Source organism: Lepisma saccharinum, chromosome 18, assembly GCF_977018435.1.
Source record: "Lepisma saccharinum chromosome 18, izLepSacc3.1, whole genome shotgun sequence".
NCBI lineage: Eukaryota > Metazoa > Arthropoda > Insecta > Zygentoma > Lepismatidae > Lepisma > Lepisma saccharinum.
The window spans coordinates 8680036-8707590 of NC_139246.1; the positions used below are offsets into that span (position 1 = coordinate 8680036).

The following is a 27555-nucleotide window of genomic DNA, read 5'->3' on the forward strand; positions in this document are numbered from 1 at the left end:
CTGCTTACTAATGAAACACTGCGCTTGAACAAAGCGCCGACAGCACTCCAGTAATGGTCAGCTTCCGCTCCAGAATATAATCCCAAGCAAAAGTACGGTTCTCGTCCAAGGAACGGAACCAGAATAGAAGGAAAGAAAGCCTTTCTCCTGCCAGCAGGTTGTAGAATCGCTGCCCTTGCGTCGTGGATCGTGACTATGGCCACAAAGTGTGCCAGCGTATGGCTCGTAATCACGTGTTTCACCTCGGCCATTCAAAGGCGCAGTGTAAACATCTTGCACGGACTGATTGTGACGTGGAGAAAGGGCAAGAACAAAAGAATCACGACACTCTCCCGCTCTGCGTCGATAAGGACACTTTACTAACCTAGTAATGTTCGATCGTAGAATGGGGTAAGTGAGACAGACCGGTTCGCTGCTTTTTATAGACTTTTTATAGATTGATGTAGTTCTAATTATGCATGCAGTGAGGAACTATTTTTTCATTCGCCTAACATGCTGTTGTTCACGCCTTATAGCTTTCCAACTAAACTCCAGTTATAGTCAGTATAAAGGCTGAAGCACACGGAACTGGATTTCCAGCAGGAATGTTCTAATTGGCGCTGGACTGGCTACCCATTTGCTAGTTTTCGTCTCACTCGAACTGAACAAAAACAACCAACCCTCGGAAACCACAGACAAAAATCTTTCCTTCCGCAAACTCACAGATATCTTCACATGGCCAAACTTTGCTCTGATTGGCTGTTCCACAGAATCCAGTCGAGGAAAGCCAGTTGCATTTAGAACATGGGCTATTTCTCAAACCAGTTAAGCAGCTAGCCCAGCGGCCATGATTTCCACCCATGGAATCCTACTGAAATGCCTGTTCCGTGTAATTCGGCCTTTAGTCGCGAATTTTTTCACAATGAAGGAATGGGGCGCGAAGATGCGCTGTCTAAGGGCCTGGAAACCTAATTTCTGATTACATAAGCGTGGCTATTTGTTTGATTAATTCATCAGAAGGTGCCCAGAGGAGGCTGATGCCCCCCCTTCACCCCTCATCTATCCACGCTGGACCTCCAACGTTCCACCTCCCTCCAATAAAAAAACAGGATCACGTTACACATTTACGGCTATCATGACGAAAATAATAGCCTTAATTTAAAAATACCTTAAGTGCTATTGTTAAAGAAACGTTTGTTGTATGTATTTATATTGATGAAAACTATAAATACAAAAATGGGAAGAAAATAATGAAATTGGCAAATTTCCTGGTTCGAAAATGTAACCAATTTAAATAGCATAGAAAATTATATTCTTCTCGTCGCGATGTTGCAAGCCTAAGCGGATGTTGCCGTACCTTTTCTCATACAGCAAGAAATCGCACAAAATACAGTTGGAACAAGATAATTTCTTTTCGTCTCATCCAAATGCTGTTTTCAGAAAAGTACTGGACGAGAAGAACAGAAGGAAGGCTTTGCAAAGACAATTGAAAGTGTTTTGTTTTTCAGTCACCACACAATCGCAGGAAATAATATTTCTTTGGTGAGAAGTGGATGGTATTTCTTGCGCGACAAAAATCTTTCTCTCCATTCTTGGCGAGTTGAGAGGACTTTGCAACCAGGAATTTTTGCATTCTTCTTGACCAGATGTTTTGTCATCCTTCTGCGTGTCTTTATCCTTGCGTTGAAGCTCATTCCTCAAAATTTTCTGGGCTGGAATACTTCCGTTCCCACGTTTCAAGAAGCATTTTCCATTAAAAGAAAACATACGCCATCTTGTATTTTTGCTATTTTACGTCACTTTTCTGCCTGTTTGGCTAATCGCCACGTTGAGGATGAATGGAGTTTATGATTTAAGGGACTCTTACAAAGACATTTGTGACCTGGCCGAGATTCGAATCCGGGAATTTCGGTGGCAAGATAGAAAGTAGACCATTTAACACACTCAGCCTCAGTGAGGACACCCCTTTGCAAAGTACAGCTAGAAAATTCATAGTTTTACTATCATTGTAGTATAAAACAATTAGTAATTTTGCACTATTAGTGTTAAAACACCCTTATTCGCTTGGGCCTCCCCGATGGCGCAGTCGTTGCGACGTCGCCTTGTAATTCAAGGGGTCCCGGGTTCGATACCCGGTGGAGCCACATAGTGGTTCGGATCCCACTTCTGTAGGCCCAGTCCCGATTAGCCTTACTGTGCATAAAGTGGACTGAAAACACCAACTCAATCAATCAACTCTTATTGGTTATACCACTTGCAACACTATTGGTTAATTTGATCAGCAACTCCCCCCTCCAACCCGCTATCCCTTTACCAATCTCAGACATTTCTGAATTCGGTGATATCAGGAAGAAACGTTATTGTCGATTTTCCTCCAGTAAAATTTTCCTAAGAAAAAGCAAATTACAAGTACGCATGTAAAACACAATGAACAGTTAGTGAAAAAAATTAAAACAATAGGGACAAATTGCAAAAGTGACGGTGGAAATATTTGTATGAAGCAATGGATGAGTCATTCTCTGATTTTCAATATTTCAATGTTTTGTTACAGTTAATAATAATTAAAATTTTCGTTATAGTTTTACAACCTAACCCAGTTTTGTAAATCATGTACATAAACCAAAGAGGTAACGCTCAAGGAAATGCACAAAAACGAAATAAAAATAAAGACCAAAAAAAGAAGGAAATAAACGAATTAAGGAAAAATAAAGAAAACTTACTATTATTAACTCAAACGCTTATATACACTAAACACTAAACATTTCTAATCAGAGATTCATTAAAGGATATTGAAATTGATGTACATAATTATCCTAGTTTGGTGAAATAAGATACAACAAGAAATAGTTAAATATGTTGTAATGTAGTTAAAAACCTGTCAAGGATTTGTGAGGTTCGTACAGTTTAAGATATAGTTTGTGTTGTTCGTGGGAAATAGTTACCTCATTTTCCTCAAAGAACATTTTTAGGGCTGTGAAATCTGTTTAAAATGTATGCAAAACAATGGCATGAGTCATACAGCACCATCTACCGGAATTTTACGTACTTTTAAAATCTGTTAAAAGCTATGTTGAAAATAGTCATAATATTTATCAAGTAAAGAATTCAAAGTTCTCTTAAGCTTATTTTATGGGCAATACACTGTTCACGTGCAAACAAGAAATTGTATATACGTCGGTTGGAAATTTAATAGTGGCAACACTGCTGTATATATGCCATGAAACGGAACCGGTGCTTCTCACTTATACCACATGTTAGTTTGATACCTAACCTACCTCCCAGAAAATGGACTCTTCCATCCAACACTAGGCGCATGCGCAGTGACGAGAGGAATAGAGTATCGTTGGAGTTGGCAGTCTAAAGTTGTGTAGTCAGAATTCCACTAATGTGAAATTTGTGGTGATTCTCGCCGTACCTCCAGGACAGACCGTCAATGAACAGTATTACTGTTCATTTCTGCAACATTACCTGCGTTGCAGAAGAGGAGGGGACACTTTCTGCTGAATCCTCCCATCATTTTGCAGGGCAATGCTCAGGCGCATGTAACGCAACCTGTGGCTGATTTGTTAGCTCTATGGTACTGAGTTCTGAGAGATGCTCTACCACCTCCTGTGACTTCGATTTGATCCCTAAGATGAAGTTTCCGAACTGTTCCAGAGAATCTTCAGGCAAAGAAACCGTTCCTAACGGTTGTACACAATCCTGGTGACTACATTGAAGGCAGTGACGTGCATCTACGCGTAAACAACGATAGTCTACATTCTACACGTCGATTATGTAATCTATTTAAATAACATGGCGAAAGGTGAAAACTTAGCAAAGGGCGCCGTGGAATTAAAAGAAAATTATACTGCGTATCAGTTGCTGATGTATAAAGATAACTTTTCATACCCTTTCTTCAAAATTCGAACAATTTCTCACCTAGGAAGAAACCTAATATAGAAAATATTCTAGTGTTTTATGGGGAAAAGACCTCTCTTGGCTCACGACTGCCATCTGTTGTTATTTTTTGCATACTATTTATCTTCTTCCATAGTTGATAATAGAAGAGAAATTTTGTTGTAAATAGGATTCTTTTCATTTCGTTAGGAACCAATATAGTTGAAAATGTCACTTTCATTTCATGAAACCCTTGAAAACTAATTTTAATGCAATTTAGATTGTCTACGTAGCCTATGTAAACTACAACCCAATGTAATTACGTTTAGATTACGTGTAGACAACGCATGTAGACGTAAACTTATAGTCTATGTCACATCACTGGTTGTAGGTATCTCTTTTGTATCATTTGAGAATAAATAGTTGGCACTATTAAATTTCCACCCACGTATTCACACATATGTTTACCCGGGGATTCAACACAGGGCAATGTAGCCTAACGAGTACACAACCTGGCCTGGCCAGTTCAACGTTAGCTAGCAACAATGCCTCTTCTGCCTAACTAGATCCCGCACAACATTCCATTGAAGCAAATACAAACACAAGGATATACTTGTGTGTATAATTCCACCTAACAATACAAACAAAACAGTTCTTTCAGGCCAACAACACCAGATTCGCCCATGTTGACTAAATATCTATTGTTATTGCAGACGACAATGAAAGTTGTAAACAATGACAAGCCAGCTTGAAAGCGGAGGTGGGGAAAAACATTAAAAAGAGAAATTTAGAAAGTTACTTTCCTTTGCACATGGAGCATGATTTGACATAACAGCTCGTGAGAAAATTCGTTGTAAATATCTCCCCTAGTTGTAGCCCACGTGAGGCAAATCGAAGAGAAACCTACGCGGATAAAAATAGTGCACGTGCTGTCCAATTAGCAAGGAATTTTCCAACGGATCTCGCAAGACAAGTCCGCCATTGGGCAGGGAGTTTTACAACTTTTTGGTGGAACTACGTTCGTCCATATCTTGTGTGGTTATCCGAGAAACAATCACACGCAATGCGAAGGGACCTATTTTGTTTTCTTTGAAGTCCAGACTCCGCCCGCAGAAATTCCATTACGCTGTGCACTTCTTGCACGGCGTGCGTGCAATGATACCAACAGTGTTGCTAACTATCGGATTCCAATTTCCCCTAAACTACCCACCCTTGTCACCAGTTCTGAAATTGAGATTTCTTTCCATGTTTAAATATTAAGTGGTATTTTTCAATATTTAAAAATTACAATTCTGAATAAGTACAAACTACAATTTGAGAATTCTCATACTTGTTTGAAATAAAAATATGGTCTGATGCTTTTAATGAACATGTATTAAATAGTACATTTTACTTCTTTGTTATTGCAATGACATAATTAGAATTCAATTCCAATATTACGGAATATTGCTTGCAAGTTTCTGAATGTGAAAAAAAAGTTATATTTCAAAATGGTGACAAGGGACATTCACAAATAAATAAATACTGTTGCGCAGACCAGGACTCCAACTGTGGACCGTCCGTGAGAAATCGTGACACTACATCATTGGGTTTGAGTTTTAAGTCCACTTTATGCACAGCAAGGCTAATCGGGACTGGACCTACAGTTTAAAGTGGGATCCGAACCACTATGTGCCTCCACCAGGTATCGAACCCGCGGACCCATTGATTACAAGGCAATCATTCTCATTCAATTGATTGATTGAGTTGGTGTTTTAAGTCCACCTTATGCACAGTAAGGCTAATTGGGACTGGACCTACAGTTTAAAGTGGGATCCGAACCACTATGTGCCTCCACCGGGTATCGAACCCGCGGACCCTTTGATTACAAGGCGACGACGCTACCACTGCGCCATCGAGGTGGCATCTACAAATACATCCATAAAAGTCTTGTAGTTTCTACATGTACAGCAATTGCAATGTTCTTGTGTATTGCTATGTAAGCGTGCGGACGTGTGTGCGTAAATGCATATCGTGCGGATCAAGTATGGTCTCAATATCAATCAGATGTTCATTTCGAATCTCTATCTCATTGTAACGATCTTGAGAAATAACTGTTCTGAGTCCTACCTTCAAAGTAATATATTTTACTTTCACTGCAGTGAAAGGGTATTGCATTGTTGAAAGTGAAAGTAAAAGGAATGCAGCAAACTGCTCCATCATTGTATGGTGCATCTAGGAAGAATGATGTAGGATCTTGAAGGTTCATCACAAAACAAAACGTTATTGTTGTAGGAAATACAATTTATACAACAAATTACAATGGAAAGGCTGGTCTTAGGGGTGTAGCACACCCAAATGTCAACCTCAATTCAACGCAGTGCACCCTGGACTGCATTTTACAGACTGGCGAGGCTCTGGCGTCTAGACTCACGACCAGTATAATCTTCTGTGTCTTCGATTGTTCCTTCATCTTATCATCATTAATCATCTTCGCGATTAGTCAAAAGTGGTAGAAAGTCGACGCTAAATGAACTAAATCAATCTACAAGTATTACTTTCGGATATTTATACATTGCTATTCCATTATTATTTTCAGTAGTGGCGGCTATTAGGGTGGCAGTTGCCCTTCCGCCCTCCCACACTTTTGCCACAGAACTATTCTAAACCTTATCTTCAAAGGGAAGTAAACTGCCCTTGCCCCCCTAGTTTTGGTCCCTTGCCCCCCCTCCCGTTTTGGAACCCAATCGCCGCCACTGTATATTCAAACATTCATACATGATGAGGGATGATTATGAAAGCAATTACTTGTAGCTAATTTAGAAGCATGGGCGTAACTTGAGACCTAATTTTGAGGAGGCAGAATCAAACTGGACCTAATTTTGATGGGGCAGAATCAAACTGGACCTAATTTTGATGAGGCAGAATCAAACTGGACCTAATTTTGAGGGGCCAGAATCAAACTGGACCTAATTTTGAGGGGGCAGAGTCAAAGTGGACCTAATTTTGAGGGGGCAGAATCAAACTGGGCCTAATTTTGATGGGACAGAATCAAACTGGGCCTAATTTTGATGGGGCAGAATCAAACTGGACCTAATTTTGAGGGGGCAGAATCAAACTGGACCTAATTTTGATGGGGCAGAATCAAACTGGACCTAATTTTTAGGGGACATAAATAAACTGGGCCAAATTTTGATGGGGCAGAATCAAACTGGACCTAATTTTGAGAGGGGCAGAGTCAAAGTGGACCTAATTTTGATGAGGCATAATCAAATTGGACCTAATTTTGATGGGGTAGAATCAAACCTTTGGCTTAACTTTGAAGGAAGAGACTCAAAATGTTTTCCATCCAATAAAAACAGGATTATTTGCTAATTAACTATGACGTTTGCGAAATCACAAATATTACTCTTTATTACTCAGTTCCATAACTTGTAAATTTTAATAAACCTGATTTTTGGGGGGCAAGGGTCCCTCTTGCCCACGCCAAGATATGCCTATGGTTAGAAGTATCCATATTACTGATAGAAAGCAACTGAAAACCACAAGCATGTTTGACATGTAACAAAACATACCGAGAAGCTTTTGTAACGAATGTTAGTGAATTCCAGCTTAATTGGCAACACTGCCAGACGGAGAATACAAGAAAACCGGCTTGAGAGCCTTCACCCATATCTTGCAAGTAACATCCTGCTTGAACGTAAAGTTCCTAATGAGAACATACTTTGCTGCGAAAATACACAGACAGGGAGTTTCATTGTGTCTGCGTTGCAACGTGCAATCAGGGACTTTTTATTGCAAGTCGTTCTGGCGTCTGTCTAGACCATTGAACTGCGGATCTAGAAAAACTCATTCTATTTCTGGCTTTGCAATTCCATCCAGTTTATGGCCATCAAAAGCGTAGGTTTGAGGATAATAGTGGTAATGAACGCGGACGTCTAAGTGCAAGGCTGGGTACTCAAACTTCGGTTTATTAGTCACATTGAAAAGAAAGGAAGAGTCTACACGAGGAAATAAGTATGGAATCGGTATGTTAACTAGAGCTGTATGAATGTGGAAATGAAAATTAGTAATAGGTTGCAACGTCTGTCTGTAAAGAAACAAGTTCAAGGACCTTAATGGTTCTGTATTGATGCCTTTTCCTTTCCAGACACATCATAAGTAATTTTCGGGTTAAAAATATCATTATTAAGGCTTCTGTGGTGATTTATAGTCTGCTGTGTTATGGGAGGTAAAGACCGTAAGGAAAGGATTCTGCATTGGGTGTGGTGCGAGGCACACACCCAGCTTGCACCAAACGCCTAAACGAAATGCTCTAAACCAACCTACCCACATTTGAAATTTTGGTAGAATTAAGAATACCGGAAACCACGTTTCTCGCATGTGAGAAAATGGCGTCTTCCGTAAAGTTGAAAAATATGTTTATCCCACGAACCATTCACGTAAGGTTACGTTAGGTTAAGTTAGGTTTGGTTAGGCAAGCATAGTTAAAGTTAAGGGTGATCGTAAACATAGTTTTGAAACGCTAATCTACGCCCTCCCTTGCCCGGGAAAACAAATGCTACCACTACCTAGATAGAGGCGGCATAATCTCCCTCGGACAAGCGAAATAGCGTTACGGTCCAGGTTAAGTTCGTGTGTAGGAACCGGTGACCGACAGTGCATAGTGATAAGCCATATCGAATAAAAACAAAGACATATGTACTTTCAATTACCACACCTTTACCTGTAGCCGGGAAGCGGCTAGCTGCATACCTGAAAATCACGGGTAGCGACATGCATACGAAAATGATATAGCCCAAAATTAACATGAAAATAAAAAGTATATTCTATTCATCACCAACAAAAAATGGAATTATTACAGGTCCCCACACTTGCACTCTCACATTCTCTCTCAGATTCAATCCTCATGGGGTCATCGACACAAGAAATTATACATGACATGTACAGGTTTTATCACGACAAGCCCTAATTATTGCATTCTCAATTAATTTTATCTTACTTTTTGTCTAATCAGGTCATTTGTGATTTTGCTCCAGTGCTACTTAAATCCTAGCCAGCCCTTACTTAAGTTCACCTTTTGTTTTTAAAAAAGAAACTAGTCGGCGCGGTGACCATACCTTACTTGACCAGTATAAACAAAGGCGTCTCAAAGGCAATTACATTCACGTGGGCGGACGTTTTCCTTTTACAAGACCTCACGTGGTTCAAACATAACAAATAACCTCCGTTGAGTGACGCAAACCTATACTCGCTAGCAGGCGGGACTTAAACACTTCGCCGCGACGAGCAATTCACATTACCAGGCAAATACTTTTACTAAATAATCACACACGCGGCCTGACATAGCTAGCATTGACACATAAAAAATGAACAAACCTCCAGTAGATTAAACAATTAAGTGGGCGGCGCTTTCTCTAATAGTACGCACTTTAAACAAATACAAAGGAGCACAAACAACAATAAATTTAAGACAATTAAAAAAAATATCACAAGGAATAAGAAAAATTGACCTGAGACGAATAAATTACAAATGACAAGCGCGACGGGAGTTTGGTATGAAGTTCGAGTTGAGTGGGCGTTTTCTAAATGTCGACGAATTTCAAGGGCGTTCTCTAAATCAATCGGGCCGTCACGTGTTAAGGTTCACACAGATGAATACTTTACCATCTCTCAGCTTCCGGGGTGCATCCTGGCGTCTTTATGGGCGATTGAAAACACATAGTATCCACGCGAAAGGTTTCTTTGGTCGCGACGATGAAGATGCGAAAAGGATTCAAACACCTAGTTCCCCGGCTCCTCTTCCTCTCGGGATCGGTGGATCTCCGTGGTATGGCGCGGTTCGGACGTCGCATCTGAGCGGTCGTTGTAGGCGTCGTCGGCGTCGTCGGGGCGTCAACGTGGCGGATGGTAGGCGTCGTCGGCGTCGTCAGGGCGTCAACATCTCTCTCTACGTCTCTCTGTCGCGGCTGGTAGGCGTCGTCGGCGTCGTCGGGGCGTCAACGTGGCGGATGGTAGGCGTCGTCGGCGTATCACTAGGGCGGCGTTCGACGTTCTCTCTCTCTCCATGGCGGCGGATAGGCATCATCGGCGTAGTTTCTTCTGACATCTGGAGAATCGACGTAACGCCCTCATCTCTCTTCTTCTAGCCCGCCATAGTTTCCGGTGTTCCTCGTTTCTCAAAAATTATAAATGGCGTAAGGTAATCACGAAAACACGGTTTCGCTTCAACTTCCCCCAGCGGTTGAGGTAGGCGCACTCGTGTAGACTTACTGCCTATCACACACACTGGTGTTCGCACAACACAACAAAGTCCACTGTACACGAAAGGTAGCGCGAAGGTGCTCTCGTTCCAAGAATCGCGGCAAAACTGTATATGGAGAGTTAGCACGGAGCTGCTCTCACTACAAGGATCGCGGTAAGACTGTGTATCGAAAAACCATGTCCTTCGTTTTATTTGGATTTTGAAAAAGGACGCTAGGCGCACGTTGGAGCGACGCTTCTGGAGAGGTTATTCCACCACGCTCTATTGTCTCCAAACTAGGACGGACCGTGTCCGAAGTTTACTCAGACGGATTAAGCTTCCGCCTGGCTGTCGCCCATAGCTCAATTGCAATCGCTGTCCACAAACTGATCAATTAGAACCGATTTGATCTGGCGTCCGTAATTGTCGCTTGATCGTGACGAAACTCCACACATCTGTCCTTGCACACATGCCGCTGCGCTGGTATAAGTTTCACATGAATCTGACCGTTGGAAACCGAGATATTTAAATGTTTGTCATTACGGTCGAATTTCCTAAGCTTTACACGCAAAGCGTGACCCTTCAGGTGCTCACCCTTAACACAAGCGAATGTCTCGTTCCTCCCGTCGGCTTGGCAAAAATCAAATATGTAATCTTACAAATTAAAACACTTAACACTTTGAATCAACACGTCTTTTTACCGCTACATACATGAATAATAATGATAATAATAATGACGGTAAATCTGACTGTCACAAATCATTGCAAAAATAGTTGTTTTCTTCATAAATCAATGGTGTTTTCTCCGTTCACGGACCCCCCTTCTTTTTCTTTCTTATTTCGAAATTCCTAGACGTGACCGCCAAATTTTAACCGCAGATTCGTGATTACGAGGTCAAAATTAGTGACTATGCTGAATTTGAAAGCAATTGAAGATACTTCCGGTATTCTGTATTTGCTCCGAATTTATATACCAAAGCGGAATTCTGGGTTAGAAATTGATAGGTTAAGAGTGCCAAGTTTACAGCTGTTGGTATTTGGTAAAAGCCGTGTGTGCCCCGCACCAGACACATGCATTAGGGATGTTGGAAAATAATCTTTTGATAGTCGTGAGGGACCTTCTGTTGGGTCAGGTTTCAGAAGCTTGAATTTGTTCGAATTGTTGTATTACGTCCACTTTGTACACAGATAGGCTAATCGAGACTGCATACAGTTTGAAGTGGGATCCGAAGCCCTGTGTAATGTGCTGCCAACGGGCATTCAACCGGCTCCCCTTGATTACCAGCAGATTGCATAAACCCTGCCTTTTGTCTTTTAAACAATTACGGACACATTAATAAGATTTCTGGGGTGTAAGGGTGACTCTTCTGGAAGCAGAGGCGTCTCGTGAACGCATGCGGTGCATACTGCGCATGCGTAAATTGTGGGGAAAAGGACAGCTTGCTCTGCGACGACATTCATGAGCATTTCTACATTCTAATTTCTTTATATAGAAGTATTTATTTTACACGAGAGCGCTCAACTAAGCTTATATTACATTTCTTGGATCTGAAGTGAAAGAAAGTAATAATTATTTTCTCACAATTGACGCATCCGTCACTTCAGATACAAGAAATGTAATATAAGCTTAGTTGAGCGCTCTCGTGTAAAATAAATACTTCTCCTAAAAGGTAAAAGTAAAGTGTTCCCCTGTGCATAGCACCACGCCATGAAGGCGTATAGGGGGTGTGGGGTATACTTCTCCTATATGAAGAAATTAGAATGTAGAAATGCTCATGAATGTCGTCGCAGAGCAAGCTGTCCTATTTCCCACAATTGACGCATGCGCTCACGAGACGCCTCTGTCTGGAAGCCACCCAAATGTCAACGTAGTACACCCTGGACTGTCCTGCTGCAGACTAACGAGTCTCTGGCGTCTGCATTCAGCCTTTGTGGGCCTCGTGTTGCCGTCCATGCATGTTTGTAATTGTGAATTCAACTATTTCATGCCGGCCCCTGTGGCGGAGTGGTTGTTCTTTCAGTGCCCCTTCATAAAATTCGTCACATTACCCCTCATCCCCATCTTCGCGATTAGCCAAATGTGGCAGGAATTCGACGCTAAATTAACGTTTTTACAATATTTGCTACAATTTCCTGTAATACACACCTCGGTGTGCTGTGCGTTGGGTACTTGACTCACCACCAGCCCTGCTAGACAGTGCTCGCTGTTCGGCACTGGAGGGTACAACCCCTCTACCAACACAGCATTTCTGAAGTGTTCCACCTCTCTCTATGCCTTGCTTTTTAACTTTCCTAACGTTATCAGAACTGCGCCTATAGCAAATCTTGAATTTCAAATTGTTCTTACTTACACATTGAACCTTCTTTCCTGAACATCTTGTCACAGATTAACAAGATCGCTTACTTCCTATCTCTCCTTTGTAATCTGTGCGTATACCAAAAATGGCATGTGGAGCCACCCTACGGCGCCTTCGAAATTTAAAGCGTTGTCATAGCAACCTCTCCGCCAATCACGTTTTACTCTTGGCAGTGACAGTTGAATGCGTCTCAGCGCAATGATCCGCTCACCCCACCCTTCCATTCCTGCCTTTACTTTCTGCTAATAATTCGGGACATGTCTCGTATGGTCGTATTAATTATTTTATTTAAGTGCATAAAAATGTTCTACAAGAATAAATACCATTGTTCAGTTAATGCATGTTACGTTAGAATGATTTCTACATCTAAGTCACGAAATATACAGAATTAGTACCCAGAAGCACAACATAGGAAACTACTTACAAGTTCCTGAAATTCCAGCACGTAAATCATTCTGTTGTACATGAAAAATGGTCCGTGTATTATTTGTGGTAATAAGTATTTTTATTTTGTATTCTCCCTATTATGCGTTGCTTTCTGACATTTTGGGCAAATTGCGATTGTATCTTGTGTAAACTCTACAGCGATTACTTTGTTCGTAGATCAATGCGTTTTACCCCCTCCCTCGTCGTTGTTTGTTATTTAGCGTCGCATTTTTCCACTTTCAGGCTAATCGCGACGATGCTATGAAAAATTGATGACACAAAGAAAGCTCTAACAGGGATTCGAACCCAGGACCCCTGCATTACCTGAACAATGGTATTTATACTTGTAGAACATTTTTATGCACTTAAATGAAATAATTAATACGACCTTACGAGATATGTCCGAATTACGTATTAGCAGAAAATAAAAGCAGGAATGGAAGGTTGGGGTGAGCGGATCATTGCGCTACCCAAAGTATTCTAAAGGGCGCTCGAGCCATGTTGCAACATTTCCCAAATTGTCTCTTTCTCTTCATAAGAATTGCTGCACAGTTTAACGTGGGGGGGCAATCTGCAGGATACAGCACACTTAATATCAGCAACTGTTTCTGGTGCCGTCACTGAATGTCTGGTATTATAGGGGCATCGGCTGCAGTTTTCTTCCTTGTGTACCAAATTCAATCACACGATGTAGACACTTCTGATTTACCAACGTAGAAAATTCCATTCATCTATCTATGGCCTCATAAAACGAAAGTCAAATGCTTTCACTTTCTCTGCAATTGATATCAGAGGAGTACCCTGAGAGGGGGGAGATTTGATGCTGAAAATGCCATGGAAGCAAAAGACAGGATTCGAAGTTTTTGTCTCAGGAAAAAAGAATAAAACATAAAACGTGTTGTTAAAAACGTCTGATGAAACATTAGCATTATTCATATAACGAAACCATTACAAATCGGCTGGGGGCAGAATATATTAAGAGGACTTTGATCACATAGATTTTTCTTATGGGCTTGAGTCCACCTGGGCTCAGTGTCTGGGTTTTCGGCCTGTGTATAGGACTGGTGGCAACCCACCATCCTGAGGAAATTGGGGACCTACAAGTGAGTAGCGTAACCCAGTCTGGGAAATCTCCTATAACAGCTGAGGGTTCGATGTGCTGACCCCACGTCACCTAATTACCGGTTGAAGATCTCCACACCTCTGGTAAGGTTGTGGGAGGCAGACTGGTAGTCAGGAGATAGGTCAAGGCCCTTCCAGGGCTGTAGAGCAGTGGATATCAACCTTTTTCAGTCGGGGACCCACCTTGAGGGATATTACACTTCATGGGACCCATAAGATTGGCACCAGCGGAAATACTTTGTAGGGGTGTGAATCCAGTTTATATTCATATATTTGCTCTTTTACAACAACACGGCCTGAATTTAAATTGTTAAAACAATATCTCTAAGTAATTTAATGTAATAGGTTTTTAAGATCCAGTTAACAAAGTTTCGAGCCCAACTTCCCGACCCACTAAATGTCCCCTCAGGACCCAGGAGTGGGTCGCACCCTATAGGTTCAGAAACGATTCTGTAGAATCATGGGTTATGTTATGCTGTACATGAAAGTAAATATTTTACACTACAGTTAATTTCCATCATAACTTACATTCAGTGTTCTGTAGATGAAACAATATTTTGGAAAATACAACATAGAAACTAGTTGAGTGCCATCTGCCATGAGGGAATAGAATAAAATAATAGCTATGAGTGACACAGCTCATTGGGAAAGTTATCGAACAGAATAATTTCTGGAATTTAATTGTAATTGTTTTTAATTGTATCAGTCTATTTCTCTGTAAAAACTACTATGATGATGATAATGAATAGTTATTGAAAAATAGACTATGAAAAGGTCACGCCTTACACAAGTTAACCTGGAATGCCTATTAGCAACCACCTCATCTCAAAGTTGTATAAAATTTCACTTTTCTGGTTTGCATGAGAGTAATTTCAACCCATTTCTAAAAACGTGTGGATGTTTGTAAGATATATTATTAACTAATCATTGCATGCTTATTCATTTAGTATTTGTCAAATATCCCTATAATTTTAAGGTAGAATGGGAGTAGGAATATGTCATACAAGCAAGGTAAAAAAAAAAGGTAAGGTGTTCCCCTGTGCTTAGCACCACGCCATGAAGGCGTATAGGGGGTGTGGGGGTAACGCCCCACACTTTCTTGATCCGGTCGTGAGTGGGGGTGATGTGATCAGCATCACGCCCCTGACCGCCTTTACCCCCCAGGGTTTCTCCCAGGTACCCATGTTATTCGACGCTGGGTGGGCGCCGGGGCCGTTTCCATCGTTAGAAAAGTTCCCGGATTTGAACCGTCCGGGGATCGAACCCGGGACCTTGAGCATGGTAGTCAGACGCGTTACCGACTGAGCCACCGCGGCCCATACAAGCAAGGTTGTTAATGAAAATACATTAACATTAATACTGTTAATGAAAGTCCATCAAATAAACCACTATGTCACTATGGTGACATGTTCTATTTCTCGTGGAATTCTCAGAAACATTCCCGAAGAAAATAACAATTTCACAGTAAATGCACTACACTTTATGATTTATTAATGATTCTGTAGAAAATTAAAACATTGTATTCTATTGCTAATAACAAACGTAAGGGAAAATAAACAAACATATTGTTATTCAGGATTACATATATTTATTGAATCACTAGTAATTAATATATTTTGCATAAGGTATGTTAATCTCTTCGAGGTCTTACAGACTTAAATTGAAAGATCTTAATAGGCAAGTAAAAGTATAAACTGAAAATTTATATCTTTTGTGCCTCAAGTCCTGTCGCCATATTTTCTCCAACCATATCTCAGCTGTACGAGAAAAATAAAAGATGAGAAATTGTTTTAGAAACATATAACTATGCAAGACAAGGCATTATGCATTTTATGTCACTCAAAAAATATAAATTCCATGGTGCAAGAGTTGTTTGCGTGCTAAGGTCAAAGCTTGTCATCACAAATAAAAGTTACTGAAAATGATTATGCATTAGATCACTAACTGTATTTGTTGAATAAAGTACAAGAGTAGTGTCAAATGTATAAGGGTCCATTCTACGATAGCTCCTTCAACTATTGTGGAAAATGTTATGTGCTTGTCAACATTCAATTGATTTATTTTTACTCAATTTTAACATTATTCTCATCGTAACTAATTCATCCTTGTTGTGGTAAGATACAGTGTGTGGCAATGCAAATACAAAAATTATTATACATATTACACTAAACTTCCTAACATATGAAGCAAAGTTTTACCACATTATTTTTTAGAAAGTCACAACCTTACTGCCTAACCTAACAACTGGCCATCAATGCAATTTTTGTCATTGAATGAATCATGGAATCTACTCCTGGGAGTGCTATCAAGAAAAAAGTTACGACACAAAGTATTTCTGAAGAAGATACCAGGAAAGAAAACAATATAATCTGGTGTGAATTTACATTCACGGCTACTTCATACCTCAATCAGTGAGAAAGGTACTGATTATGAAATTCCAATATTCCAACATTAATTGGATTCTCATGTCTATAAGTACATATTGATAAAGTTTTCTGATTACTTTGTTTTATTTGCAGAACTTTTGTTTCATCACACTTTCATCCTTATGTGTACCAATCTGTAAGTTTTAAGTATGTCAGGGTTGGCCCAAGTTCCTTTTGTTTTATTGCAATTTCATTATGCTACGAATACAATTTTAACATAGTTCGATTTCGATTTACTTCTGTTAACACATACTGCGAAGTTTTAGCGATTACTTAAGATGCTTTCGTAGTTAGGTTAGGCAGACCACGTTTGGTTCTCTTAGCATTAAAATAAAGTCCCTAAATTCATTCTACTAAGGTTCCGATTTACTTCTACATTAATTCCCACTAGTCTACGATACTTACAGTCACTTGTCAACAGAACATACATTATGATTGCATAAGATAATTTTTAAGTTGTTTTTTAAACATAAATAACTTATTTTTTAAAAATGAAAAGTGTGCTAATTACTTTAAGGAAAGTTCCAATTTCGTGTGACAATGATTGCTAAAACTCTACGATAGTTAGTCTTCCTGCTAGGATAATATTTTCAAAAAAATCATAGAACGATCGGAACAGTTACCTTAGGTTTCATCGTTTCAATATTTACACGCTTTTTTTATCTCCTGTACATGTTGACAAAGTTTTGTATGCTAAAAGAAATAACATAAACTTCATGCAGTACCGATTAGGAGCGCGATAACTTGCAACTTTCTGCATTATAACATGCAAAAATGAGTTTTTCTGAACTTCAATCAAACTTCGATAGTCATTCCCAATATTCTCGTTGGCTTCCTATCCTTCTGTGTAACTTATAAATAACACAAGTTAAGTTACAAAATTAAACCTTTACCCTTTCTGATGATTTATTTAACATATGCCCTTTTACTTAAACGAAGCAAAATACAGAATAAGCAGACATGCTAGGAATCATTCTCTGAGGCAACTAACTTTATGAAAATAATTTTTACATAAAGAGCGAGCAGAATTCATAAATAACTAACCTCTCAGGATTTGACGAAACACCAAAAAAAGACAGCTCTGGGTTCCTCTTCTGACAGTTCGTACAATAAAAATCTGCACAATAAGCCATGTTTGATTTATTTTCTTGTTGTTCTATCCTTATAGATAGTTAGTGCACGTCCATCACAGATCATATGGAACGATGTTACGTCACAGGTTTCGTCAAGTAGAAGAAGTGACTTTAAAAGTACGATTTTTCTTATACATGTTTAAGAAAGAAAATGCATTTAATAAAATACAAAATCACGTTCAATTGATTATTATTGATTAATAGAGACTTAAACTAAATTTTTAACGAAAAAATTTAGGATTTGGCATCGATGGTCGCGCCGACTGGTGGCGACTTCGTTCATGAATTCTGAAATTTACCTTATTCGGCTTTTTGCCGCCGGTGCAACGGGCCTGATCTTGTTCTTTATTTCTCGGCAATACATATAATTAGATAGCAATTGTTTGAATGCAATATTTGGAATTTATTAACAAATTTCTGTTGACAAACACATATCAAGCTACATTTGCTCCATTCTTTGAATTACGATATTTACATGTACATTAAGTGAAAACAGAAAAGAGCTTTAGTACTCTCTACAGTTTGTTATTTTTGGTAGATAAGTACAATAATATTGCCTGCCATCTATTGGAGAAATATGGAAGTTATTCAATTGAGAATACATTTTCTGGTTGTATAGCGGCACCCACTACAGCTGAAAAGAATCAAGTAAAACCAGTTTTCAGATGCAACTTACAGTTAGAAAAGACTACTGATGTGTTGTACGTTCACTTCTGCTAACATGCGTAGAGAAAACAGTATTACAACAAAGTGACATTTGAGCTTTCTTGCACCCAATCAAAACATTCTATGTTTTAAACGAATATTCTGTGCTTCGAAGAATTTGATTTGATTATCAAGAAAATGAATGTGTCAGCAGTAAATCTATTAGTTTCTTTCACTTACTACTTGGACTAAAGCACCTTCAAGGCAATTCCATTGCTTGTTTGAACCAGCAAGTTGCAATAAATTATCAAGTTGAACTTTAGTTATGGAAATTAGCTTCTTGTAAAGAACTTTTCAAGATTATGGGGAAGAAGTCACGGGATATTGGTTGTTGATGGAAGCATTAAAACAAATCATATTAAGCCACCATGTGACAGCTATTTACTAGTTTGGAGAGGATAGCCTCGGCCTAGCATTGATGGCTGTCTGGAGAAGTGCTTCTCGTTAAAGACCTGCGAGTGCGTTAAATTTAATTTTCGAAATCCGGTGTTGAGTTTCGGTTAAAATTTTTTTGTTTCAAAAGATTCTCATACTCAAATATGTTCACTTAAATTTGTCATATGTGTGATATATTCTGTGAAGCGACTCAATACTTCTTTGTTCATCTTGATCTGTGGCTTCGAAGAAGACAGAAACAAAACTTCTTATTTGCAGATCAGTTCGACGTATTAATCATTATGCAGTATCAGGTTTGAATAATGGCTTCAAATTTAACAGTTTCTACAGCAAAATACAGATGTCACACCTTCCTCCACAATATAAATTTTATCGTATCTACAAATTCGCACTATCTTTGTTTGGCTGTAAAGGTTCAGATCTGGTACTTATGTTAGGAATCATGAATTCTCAGTTACGAGTGGACCAAGATTAGAATCTCGCGTACAAATTCGAAGAACAGCAATTTCTTTTAAACAAAAAAAATACGCTTTCCTTAGAAGAGAGCTGCGGCAGTAGTAATTGCAGAAAATGCACAATTCTATGCTTGACATTAATGTGTTTAATGTGTAAAATTGTTGAAGACGAGGAACATACGTAGTGGAATTCTAAAAGTGTATTTATCAAGCAACGGACGGCTTCTTAACTTTGTTTCTTCTTATTATGTATGCGTTTTAAGTGATATATTTCACTGTTTTGATGATACTCTGGTATAAAAATAATACCATATCCGGAATATGCGAAACACAGTAAAGTAAATATCGTTAGTTTGTTCATCAATAGCCTAAATATTTTTCAGACTCCATTCTAGTTACTAGAGATTGTCTAAAATCTATGTTTATTGTAATATAATTTTTCTTCAGTACAATGAGTGCTCAAGCGGTATACTAGGATTCCACAATAAAAATATTGCTAATTTTGTATTATTTATTATTTCGAGGTGGTTTGAACCCCAAACTCTTCTCTCGGCACGGTCCTATTTCAGTATGAATGTTCTATGTAATTTGACCTCTGCTTTGTTACCTTCTCTTCAAATTTATTTTATAAATTACTATACGGGATCTCTATAGACAAGGTTATTGTAAAGCATTCTCTGCAGAAAATGCTAATAACATTTTCTTTCATAATGACGTTGGTGCACTTTATGTACTATTTACATGTACAAAGAGATTGTTTATCTTCTTTTCGTGCAGATTTCTCATATTTAACCCAGTCATAGCGTTCGAGTGACACAGATTCATAGCTTTTCGTATGCACTGACTACAGGAAGGGAATAAACTGTGTTAGTATAATAAAGAACTCGGAATATAGGAGGAACCGTCTTGTAATGCCACACCGGAAACTAATGTCCATTCATCTACGTGATTTTGTGAATGAATGAACTTTGTACGTCATTAACACACTTTGATTGGCTACCAAGAAAGTGGGCCTCCATTTTTTCTTTATGCCTACCTCGCTTTTGTGCTTGCATTATCCGTAACTATGGAAACAAGGCTAGTAGGACATAGACTGAAGCTTTGAGATGCAGCATATGTTTGTCGAGACCCTCTTTTCAAAGCTGCAGTCAATAGTAATTGCATAAAGCATGCACAATTTCATGTCTTAAATTACTCGTGTTTTACCTGCAACCGCATTTATGAACAGGAGGAACATATAACGTGAGAAAACATGCCATTGTTTCAACTTTTCTTTCCGCGACAACAATGGAACAATTGTTGGGATGAGCTTCGATAACACTTGTCATTGTCGACAGCTCATGAACTTTTCAACCTGACCTCCAATGCTTCTAGCTACGCGCCTTCGATCCATGTTTTACAAGGCTTTAGCTAATTCTGCGCAAATTTTTTTCTCCTTACTGTATTTTTTCTATTTTCATTCCCATCCCGTTCATGCTTCCCAGTTCGCACCATCAAGCTGAGATACAATGGAACACGGAGTATCACCTAAATTTCTCCTCCCCTGAAAATCTGATCAGATTTCTTTCAAGGGTTTGATGTCTGTTATCTCAGTACTCGAAACGATGAGTTGATTCTCTCCAGCTGGGAGATATCTTAGAGTATAAGTTCAGTGACGTCAGCAAACAATTTCGTTCGGTTGGCATGGTCTCAATGTTTTCAGTTGAGCTTCTTTTCACTTTGTTTTCACTTCATTTGCTTTCCCTCTATCTTCTTCTATATGTCTCTTTCTACATGCGTTCTCTATACTTTTTATTTTTCCATTCTATCTCCCTGTTTATACATTATTTCCTCTCTCTCTCTCTCTCTCCCTTGTTTCTACATCTTTTTTCTCTCTTTTTTAACTTTTCTTCCTTTTTCTCTTTCACTGTCTTTTCCTCCTTCTTATTCCTTTCTCCATCTTCTTATCTCTTTCCTTTTCTTTTTCTCTATCATTCCTTCTCTTTTTTCTTTGGTTCTATTTCCACTCCATCCCCGTCTCCTTGTCCTGTCTTCATCTTTCTTTTTATGTATCTAACTTTTCCTCTTTTCCCTTCTTTTTATCTTCTCTCTCTCTCTCTCTCTGTTTATCCTTTCATATTTTCCTCTTTTTTCTTTTATTCTCTCTTCCTTTTCTTTCTTAGTTTCTCTATCCTTTCCTCTCTCTTTATTCCAATTCCTTTCATTTCCTCCCACTCTCATAATAGGATGAACACTCATTGAAATATACAAAAAATCATTATTGACAGTTGATATTATCTTCCTGCCTGTTTGTTTTCGTGGCCTATTAAATCCATGGAAGTTATTTATATCAATCTTAAAAAGAAACAAACTTCACAGTAACTAAGTTTCAGACAATCAATTTATTTGAAGGTTTTGATGATCATGCAGTTGTTAATTTGGTTTTAGTTTGTCTTTCAAGTTTAATCAATTTACTCGTACGAAACCAGTGACATCTATGGTCAAGGTGCAGAACTAATCCATGTTCTTTACATGCTTATTTACAGAGTACCATTATCAGCGTGAATGTAATTTAAATATGAATCATATATGTAAATGTTAACTTTGATTACGCAGTCATTTCACTAATGGCTTCTTTTCATTTGTGTCATTACAGGTTTGGTGACGTCCCCAGGACAGGCCCATGCTAAGCCAAGACGACTGACAATTTGGTGAAATTTCCGTGGATATTGCAACACCGTCCTCACCAATCTTCGCTTCTTCCTGAAACCTTTCAAGTTGGTGCAAAAAAAGCAAGGAATGTCAACTTCGTCGCCTGACCCTTCCTTCTTGTAGTCATAAACAGATGCTGCCTCTTGCCACAATAGCGGAGTAGCAAAAATGTTGCCAGGTCAAGGCGAGAGTAATGAATGCTTAGATCCCTCACCGCATCGTCGTGGCTATATGGTTAACCCGACCCTTACCCAGCCAGTGGTGGTATTGTCTTCAAACCAGCTGTGCTCTGACAATTAGTGAGGGAGTTTTTTTTCTCCTGAAGATGTTGCGGAAGGAAGTATCTTCCTGTGAAGCCACTCTTCTGGGCCGGAGTTATGTAGATGGCGCAGTGAACGCTTCCAGTCTTGCCATCTTGGTGAGAAGCTTTTTGGCCCGTTCCAATAAGAACTCCCGAGCTACTGAGGACAGCCGTTATGTGCTCAGATGTCGCGATCGCGGTTTGGAGGTCATTAGTGCGAGACCCGACGAGGGTTTCGAATCCGATACGGAGTCAACCAGATCCGGAGATACAGTGGAGGAGCGGTTTTGCGGCTTGGACCCCATCAAAGTCATCGACGACCATGTCTTCAAGTTTCAGGATTCGGACGAGACCAGCAGCGCCAATAGTAGCGCTTCGGACACTGACGATACTGAAGCCTCGTCCCCTACGCATCAAAATAGCGGGAATTCTGGGGGCGGAATGAGCTTTAGGGAGGGCGAGGAGGGGATAAGGGAACTATACTCCGTCAGCGATGTCGTGTTTTGTCATACTGACTCCTCCTTCCCACGTGTGATCGTGTGGGTGGTGAAAACAAGAAAGAATACTGGGAAGGATGCACCTAGCAAGTCCTCCTTAGAAGCGGTGGTGTTCGAGTGCAAGAACGAAGAAAGCGCCAAGAAGCTTTGTAGCAACTATAACGACTTGAGTCGGCGGTTCAAGCTCGAGCAGTACAAGCACCACAAGAGGAAAGACAGTAAAGATCTACCGACAGACAGTCCGCCAACCCCTTCACCTACCAAAGACAGTCACCAGTCCCCGTTGCCAACACAGAACGTCCACACAGCCCCAATATCCCCTACAACCCTCGCTACCACCAATAGCAAAGTTGAACGTCTTCCTGCGCCTAGGAAGGATCCAGTAGACCTAGAGGCTGCCGCCAAGTGGAATCTTGTCCATCGGACGGACGGTGACGGGATCACCCACATAGAGGTGTCCGGAGCCGCACCGGACATAGAGTCTTGCCTTGATGACGAGGAACCGTCCAGTATCATCAGCATTAGCACACCCGACGTGGGTAACCTGCTCAACTGTTCCGTAAAGCCGAAGTCAAAGTTTAATAAGGAAATTGAAGGCATCATCCTAACAGACGTGGACACTAAGAAGGAGCCGACGCTTAGACAACGGCAGCCAGCCATGTTGCTGCACAAGCAACTTCCTGGTGGCGCCGGACAGGACGACAGCGAGCTGAGGAAAGTGTGGTCCCCGCCCACCAAGACCCCCGCTCCGCAGAGGCCAGAGAGGAGAAGATACGTCAAGAAGAAAGGACCGGCACCTTCGCCTCCGAACATGTCTTCCAGAAGCAGCTCCAATCAAAACCCAACCGAATCAAAGCGTGCAATCGTACCGTCGCACCAAAAGGAATCTTCCCAGAGCTCCCGAAATCAGTTCGTCCGAGTTGATCACTCCTTGCCACCAGCGACTGTAGTCTCCAGGGTACCCCAGTATGCATGGATGTACGTCAATATAGGAGACTTTAACAACAACGGCGCCGTGGTGACGCCCCTCTACCCCCACTGGATGCCCCAAACGGACGTCCACTCTGCGACCCGCAGCTCGACCCGGGAATCCAGAATGAGTCAAGAGATGAAGAGGAGGAGTCGAAGCAAGAGTCCAACCAAGAGACCAATGGCGTACAGGTACATCGACGCCGTCACGTCAAGCAGGTTCGTCGGTCTCTCACAGAAAATACGCGAAATCGGCGGATCGGTAGTTTCCTCCAAAAAGGGTTCTCAATTAGTCACGGCTGGGATGGGCAGTGTCTCTTCCAGGAACTCCAACCAGGCAGCCGACGATTTTGGTCCTCGGTCCATTTCGGCTTTTTCCGACAACAGCACGAGCAATGGTGCCCAAGGGAATCTCAAATCTGTGATCAAGAAGACGAAAAGGTATGGCGAGTACACGGAGCCGAAGAAAGTGACTTTCAGTGCCTTTGCGACAGTGCAAGTTGTGGACTAGTTCGTCAGGAGCAAGTGGTGTATGTGCATAATTTCTTCTCTTTACTTAGACTTTTTGTTTGCTCAAAATTTGGAAAGTTGTTTGCAAAAAAATCAGTTCCAAAACTCAGTTATGAGCAGAACATACTTATGGGAGTTGTAAACTGACATGGTCTAGATTAATCTGAAAGAGTTGTAAACTGACATGGTCCAGGTTAATCTGAAAGAGTTGTAAACTGATATGGTCCAGATTAATCTGAAAGAGTTGTAAACTGACATGGTCCAGATCAATCTGAAAGAGTTGTAAACTGACATGGTCCAGATTAACCTGAAACTTCTCACATACACTGATAAGACTATTGTAAATTTCCTAAGTGTGATCAAAATTGGGAAGGTATGTACAAATAACTCAGTAACTCGTAATCAGAAATTAATTCTCTTTGTCTCAAAGCTGAAAATAAGTGCCATTGTTACTATCTAAGTACGTTTGTCAAAATCGTTTGTGAATGAAGAATTGAAGTTCCTACTATATGAATATTCTTCACAAATGACGATATCTTTCTATGATAACCTTAAGCTTACCCTTTTCGAAGACAGTATTTCAACTGGACCATGGCAGTCGTAACAACTATTAACATTTTGTAGTGAAAAAGTTTTGCAAGATTGAACGAATATCAAAGAATTGTGAAAGATATACTATTGATACTAGGCTTTCAGATCATGTTTAATACACTAGATATTATGTTCCTTTTGTGGAATATGAGTTTGTGTCGTTCTAACTGGGTAGAATGTGTTTTTACTACGTTTCATTGTCTGTGTTGAAAAGGACATCTAGTTTGCAATATCCAAAAACAGAAGCTCTTTTAAAAGTGAATTCAGGGTTGTACTTTTCATATATATGTAACCTGCATGTAACTCGCTAGAAGTTTAAAAATGTTATGGAATGCTCTTTTCTGCGAAATATCAGATCCAGGAAAATATGCCAATAGTTTTGCTGTAAACTCGGGTAAGTAAAAACTGTCCACTTAAAGCTGAAGTTAGTTCTAATTCGAAATTCCTCGTGCAAGAACGTTGCAACACTGCTGCTGCATAAAGCAAAATGGAGACACTTTCAAGTCTGATGGTGACAAATCTTGTAGTATGCAAATTGAGGAATCCATGACGAAAATGTGCTGCACTTTAAACTAGTATTTTGGACACAAAGACAGATAATTTCACGTTGTTCTCTTGAAGAATTCACCAAATCGGAAGCATATTAACAAGTTTAACGATGTGCTGAATGCAGCTCGTAAAAGCAGTGATCATAAATGTTTGACCTGCTTATTTGTTTAAAGGTTAGGATTCTACTGTAAAGACCTTTTTTCCCCCCTAAAGATACGGATCGTCACGCTACAATGCAACCAGACAGTGTTGCTGGATCTTGTCAGTATTGCGTGTCTGAGAGCAGAGCCATCTATCCACGGAGGTTAAATGTAGGTCCATTACGTCATCAGAGCATCGGGTAACTGTAACGATACTGGTGGTAAAAAAAGCGGGAAAGATCGAAAAGAAGAAATTGGGGAAAAGCACCAGCTGATAAAAACCCGGAAACTCTTTCATCCATTGGATAAAATCAAACCATAAAGTCGAGTAGGAAGGAGAACGCCGATATTCCACTCCAAAGGGTTTTACAACTTGCAGAGAACAAGATTCTTTTGTGCTACTTGCTGTGAAGATGTTTTTTCGCGAAAGTTTGATAGCTGCACAGGTGCGTTTATGCCATGAGGAAACCTAGTGTTCGTGTTTTGTGTTTCATGGTCACTGCTACGCGCGGAAGCAGTAATGAAAGATATGATGAAAGCCAAAGTTCAGTCTGAATTTCCTCAATTGCCAAAAATACCATTTCTTATAGATTACACTAATGTTCTTTCAGTGTTTCCATCTGTAGCTTGAAAAGTTATTGTCACAATGTTTAACAAACAATCTCTGGGAGTTACTAAGAGAGGGAGAGCGAAAATATTGGATCGTGGTGCTGATCACTGTGCATACAGGCTAGCTTGATGATTTTAAATATAAAAAAATCCCTTTTCACAAAAATGGAAACCCTTTGACAACTCTGTAATGAAGGTCTTACATTTAGCAACACAACATACTAGTTTAAATACAAAATTGTTATTATCCTTTGACCTTGAGCTGGGAATTAATGCACATATTGACCAGCAGGAGTTATTCTCCGGGAATCTATAAACTGCGAAAGCCCAGGCACTTAGCAACCCGTTGAAAGAAAAATAGAGAAATTATTAATTCTCCTGCTCCACCATAAACTTATCCTAATACACCACAATCTGGCTTCTAAGCATTCAAATCATACCCCAAATCGTAGAATCATATTGAAAAACGAACACTATGGAATTGTCGTTTTGTGCAAATTTATGAGAGCTTTAAATCTATGCCACACGCAAATTCCCACTCGAAAAATTAGGAATGGTACCTAGGAGTTCAACTGGCCAATTGGCTATTTCAATCAAGTTAATGATCAACCTTTATTTTAACAACTTGTTAATCTCGTAGAGATTGACAATTAACAAGTATACTGGGCATAATCAGCCAAATGTAATGCTGTAAGTCCGATAAAAACACACCATTATTATGATAAGATTAAGAAAGCAACATTGAAACTTCTTTTCTGTTTTAGGAAAGTTACAAATCCTTAGATTGAATGGAATAATGCGTGAATATCTTTTAATCTAATATGTATGTTTAAAAAACACTATTGTTAGCTGCAACAATAATGAACATAATAGCAGACAGTCCTTTCAAACACATCCAAGCAAAAGTGGACAGTTTTTACTTCACATACAAATAAGGGAATAAATCGACTGAATATATAGATCTAGATTCCTCCCTTGGTAAGTTTGTCTAGCGTGTTTAAATACATAAAGGTCACGGTGACATTATCTTAAAAAATAGTATTGTTACTTAATGCATCATTGTTGTATCCATAGCGAAAGAATGAAGAGGAAAACTCACATATGATTATAGTAATATTCAGCCTACATTTTGAGTTGAATATGTATAGGCCAGAAGACCATATCTGTTGTTTTAAATTGCCATTTGTCCTATGTGTGTGTAAAATAAACATTTTTGAAAAATAACATTTGTTGTAATTTTTCTGTTTATGTAGTGAGTTACTATTTTTCATAATATTTTATACTCTAATAATCTCGTATACATTATTGAGTATAATATTAAATAACTTTTGTCGTGATATATACATTTATTATTTTCCATTTGTGCATGAGATGATATTCATTAAAACTACATTTTAATGGTGTATTAACAGTTATTACCTTCATACAACATTTTTCTCATCTCGTCATTATTAATTTATTAATAATTTAATGTTATTGATTTAAAAATCAGTGTTATTTTTACATGCATTTTCAGTGTTCCTTCTACTTCTAGATTTTCACGTTGTTTAAGCTCTGAAAAATTGAAACATATTTTAGTATTATTGCAAAAAAAATA

General features: G+C 39.5%; 1 protein-coding gene across 1 annotated transcript in view; it reads left to right on the forward strand.

The window, feature by feature from the left end:
* LOC146002374 (uncharacterized) overlaps nucleotides 1–27182 on the forward strand; it is a 106048-nt gene extending 78866 nt beyond the window's left edge. Inside the window, exon 2 of the mRNA XM_083140103.1 lies at nucleotides 21737–27182. Within this exon, the coding sequence (XP_082996229.1) occupies nucleotides 22118–24070 (1953 nt within the window). The 5' untranslated portion in view covers nucleotides 21737–22117 and the 3' untranslated portion in view covers nucleotides 24071–27182. The remainder of the gene's footprint in view (nucleotides 1–21736) is intronic.
* The last annotated feature ends 373 nt before the right edge of the window (nucleotides 27183–27555 follow it).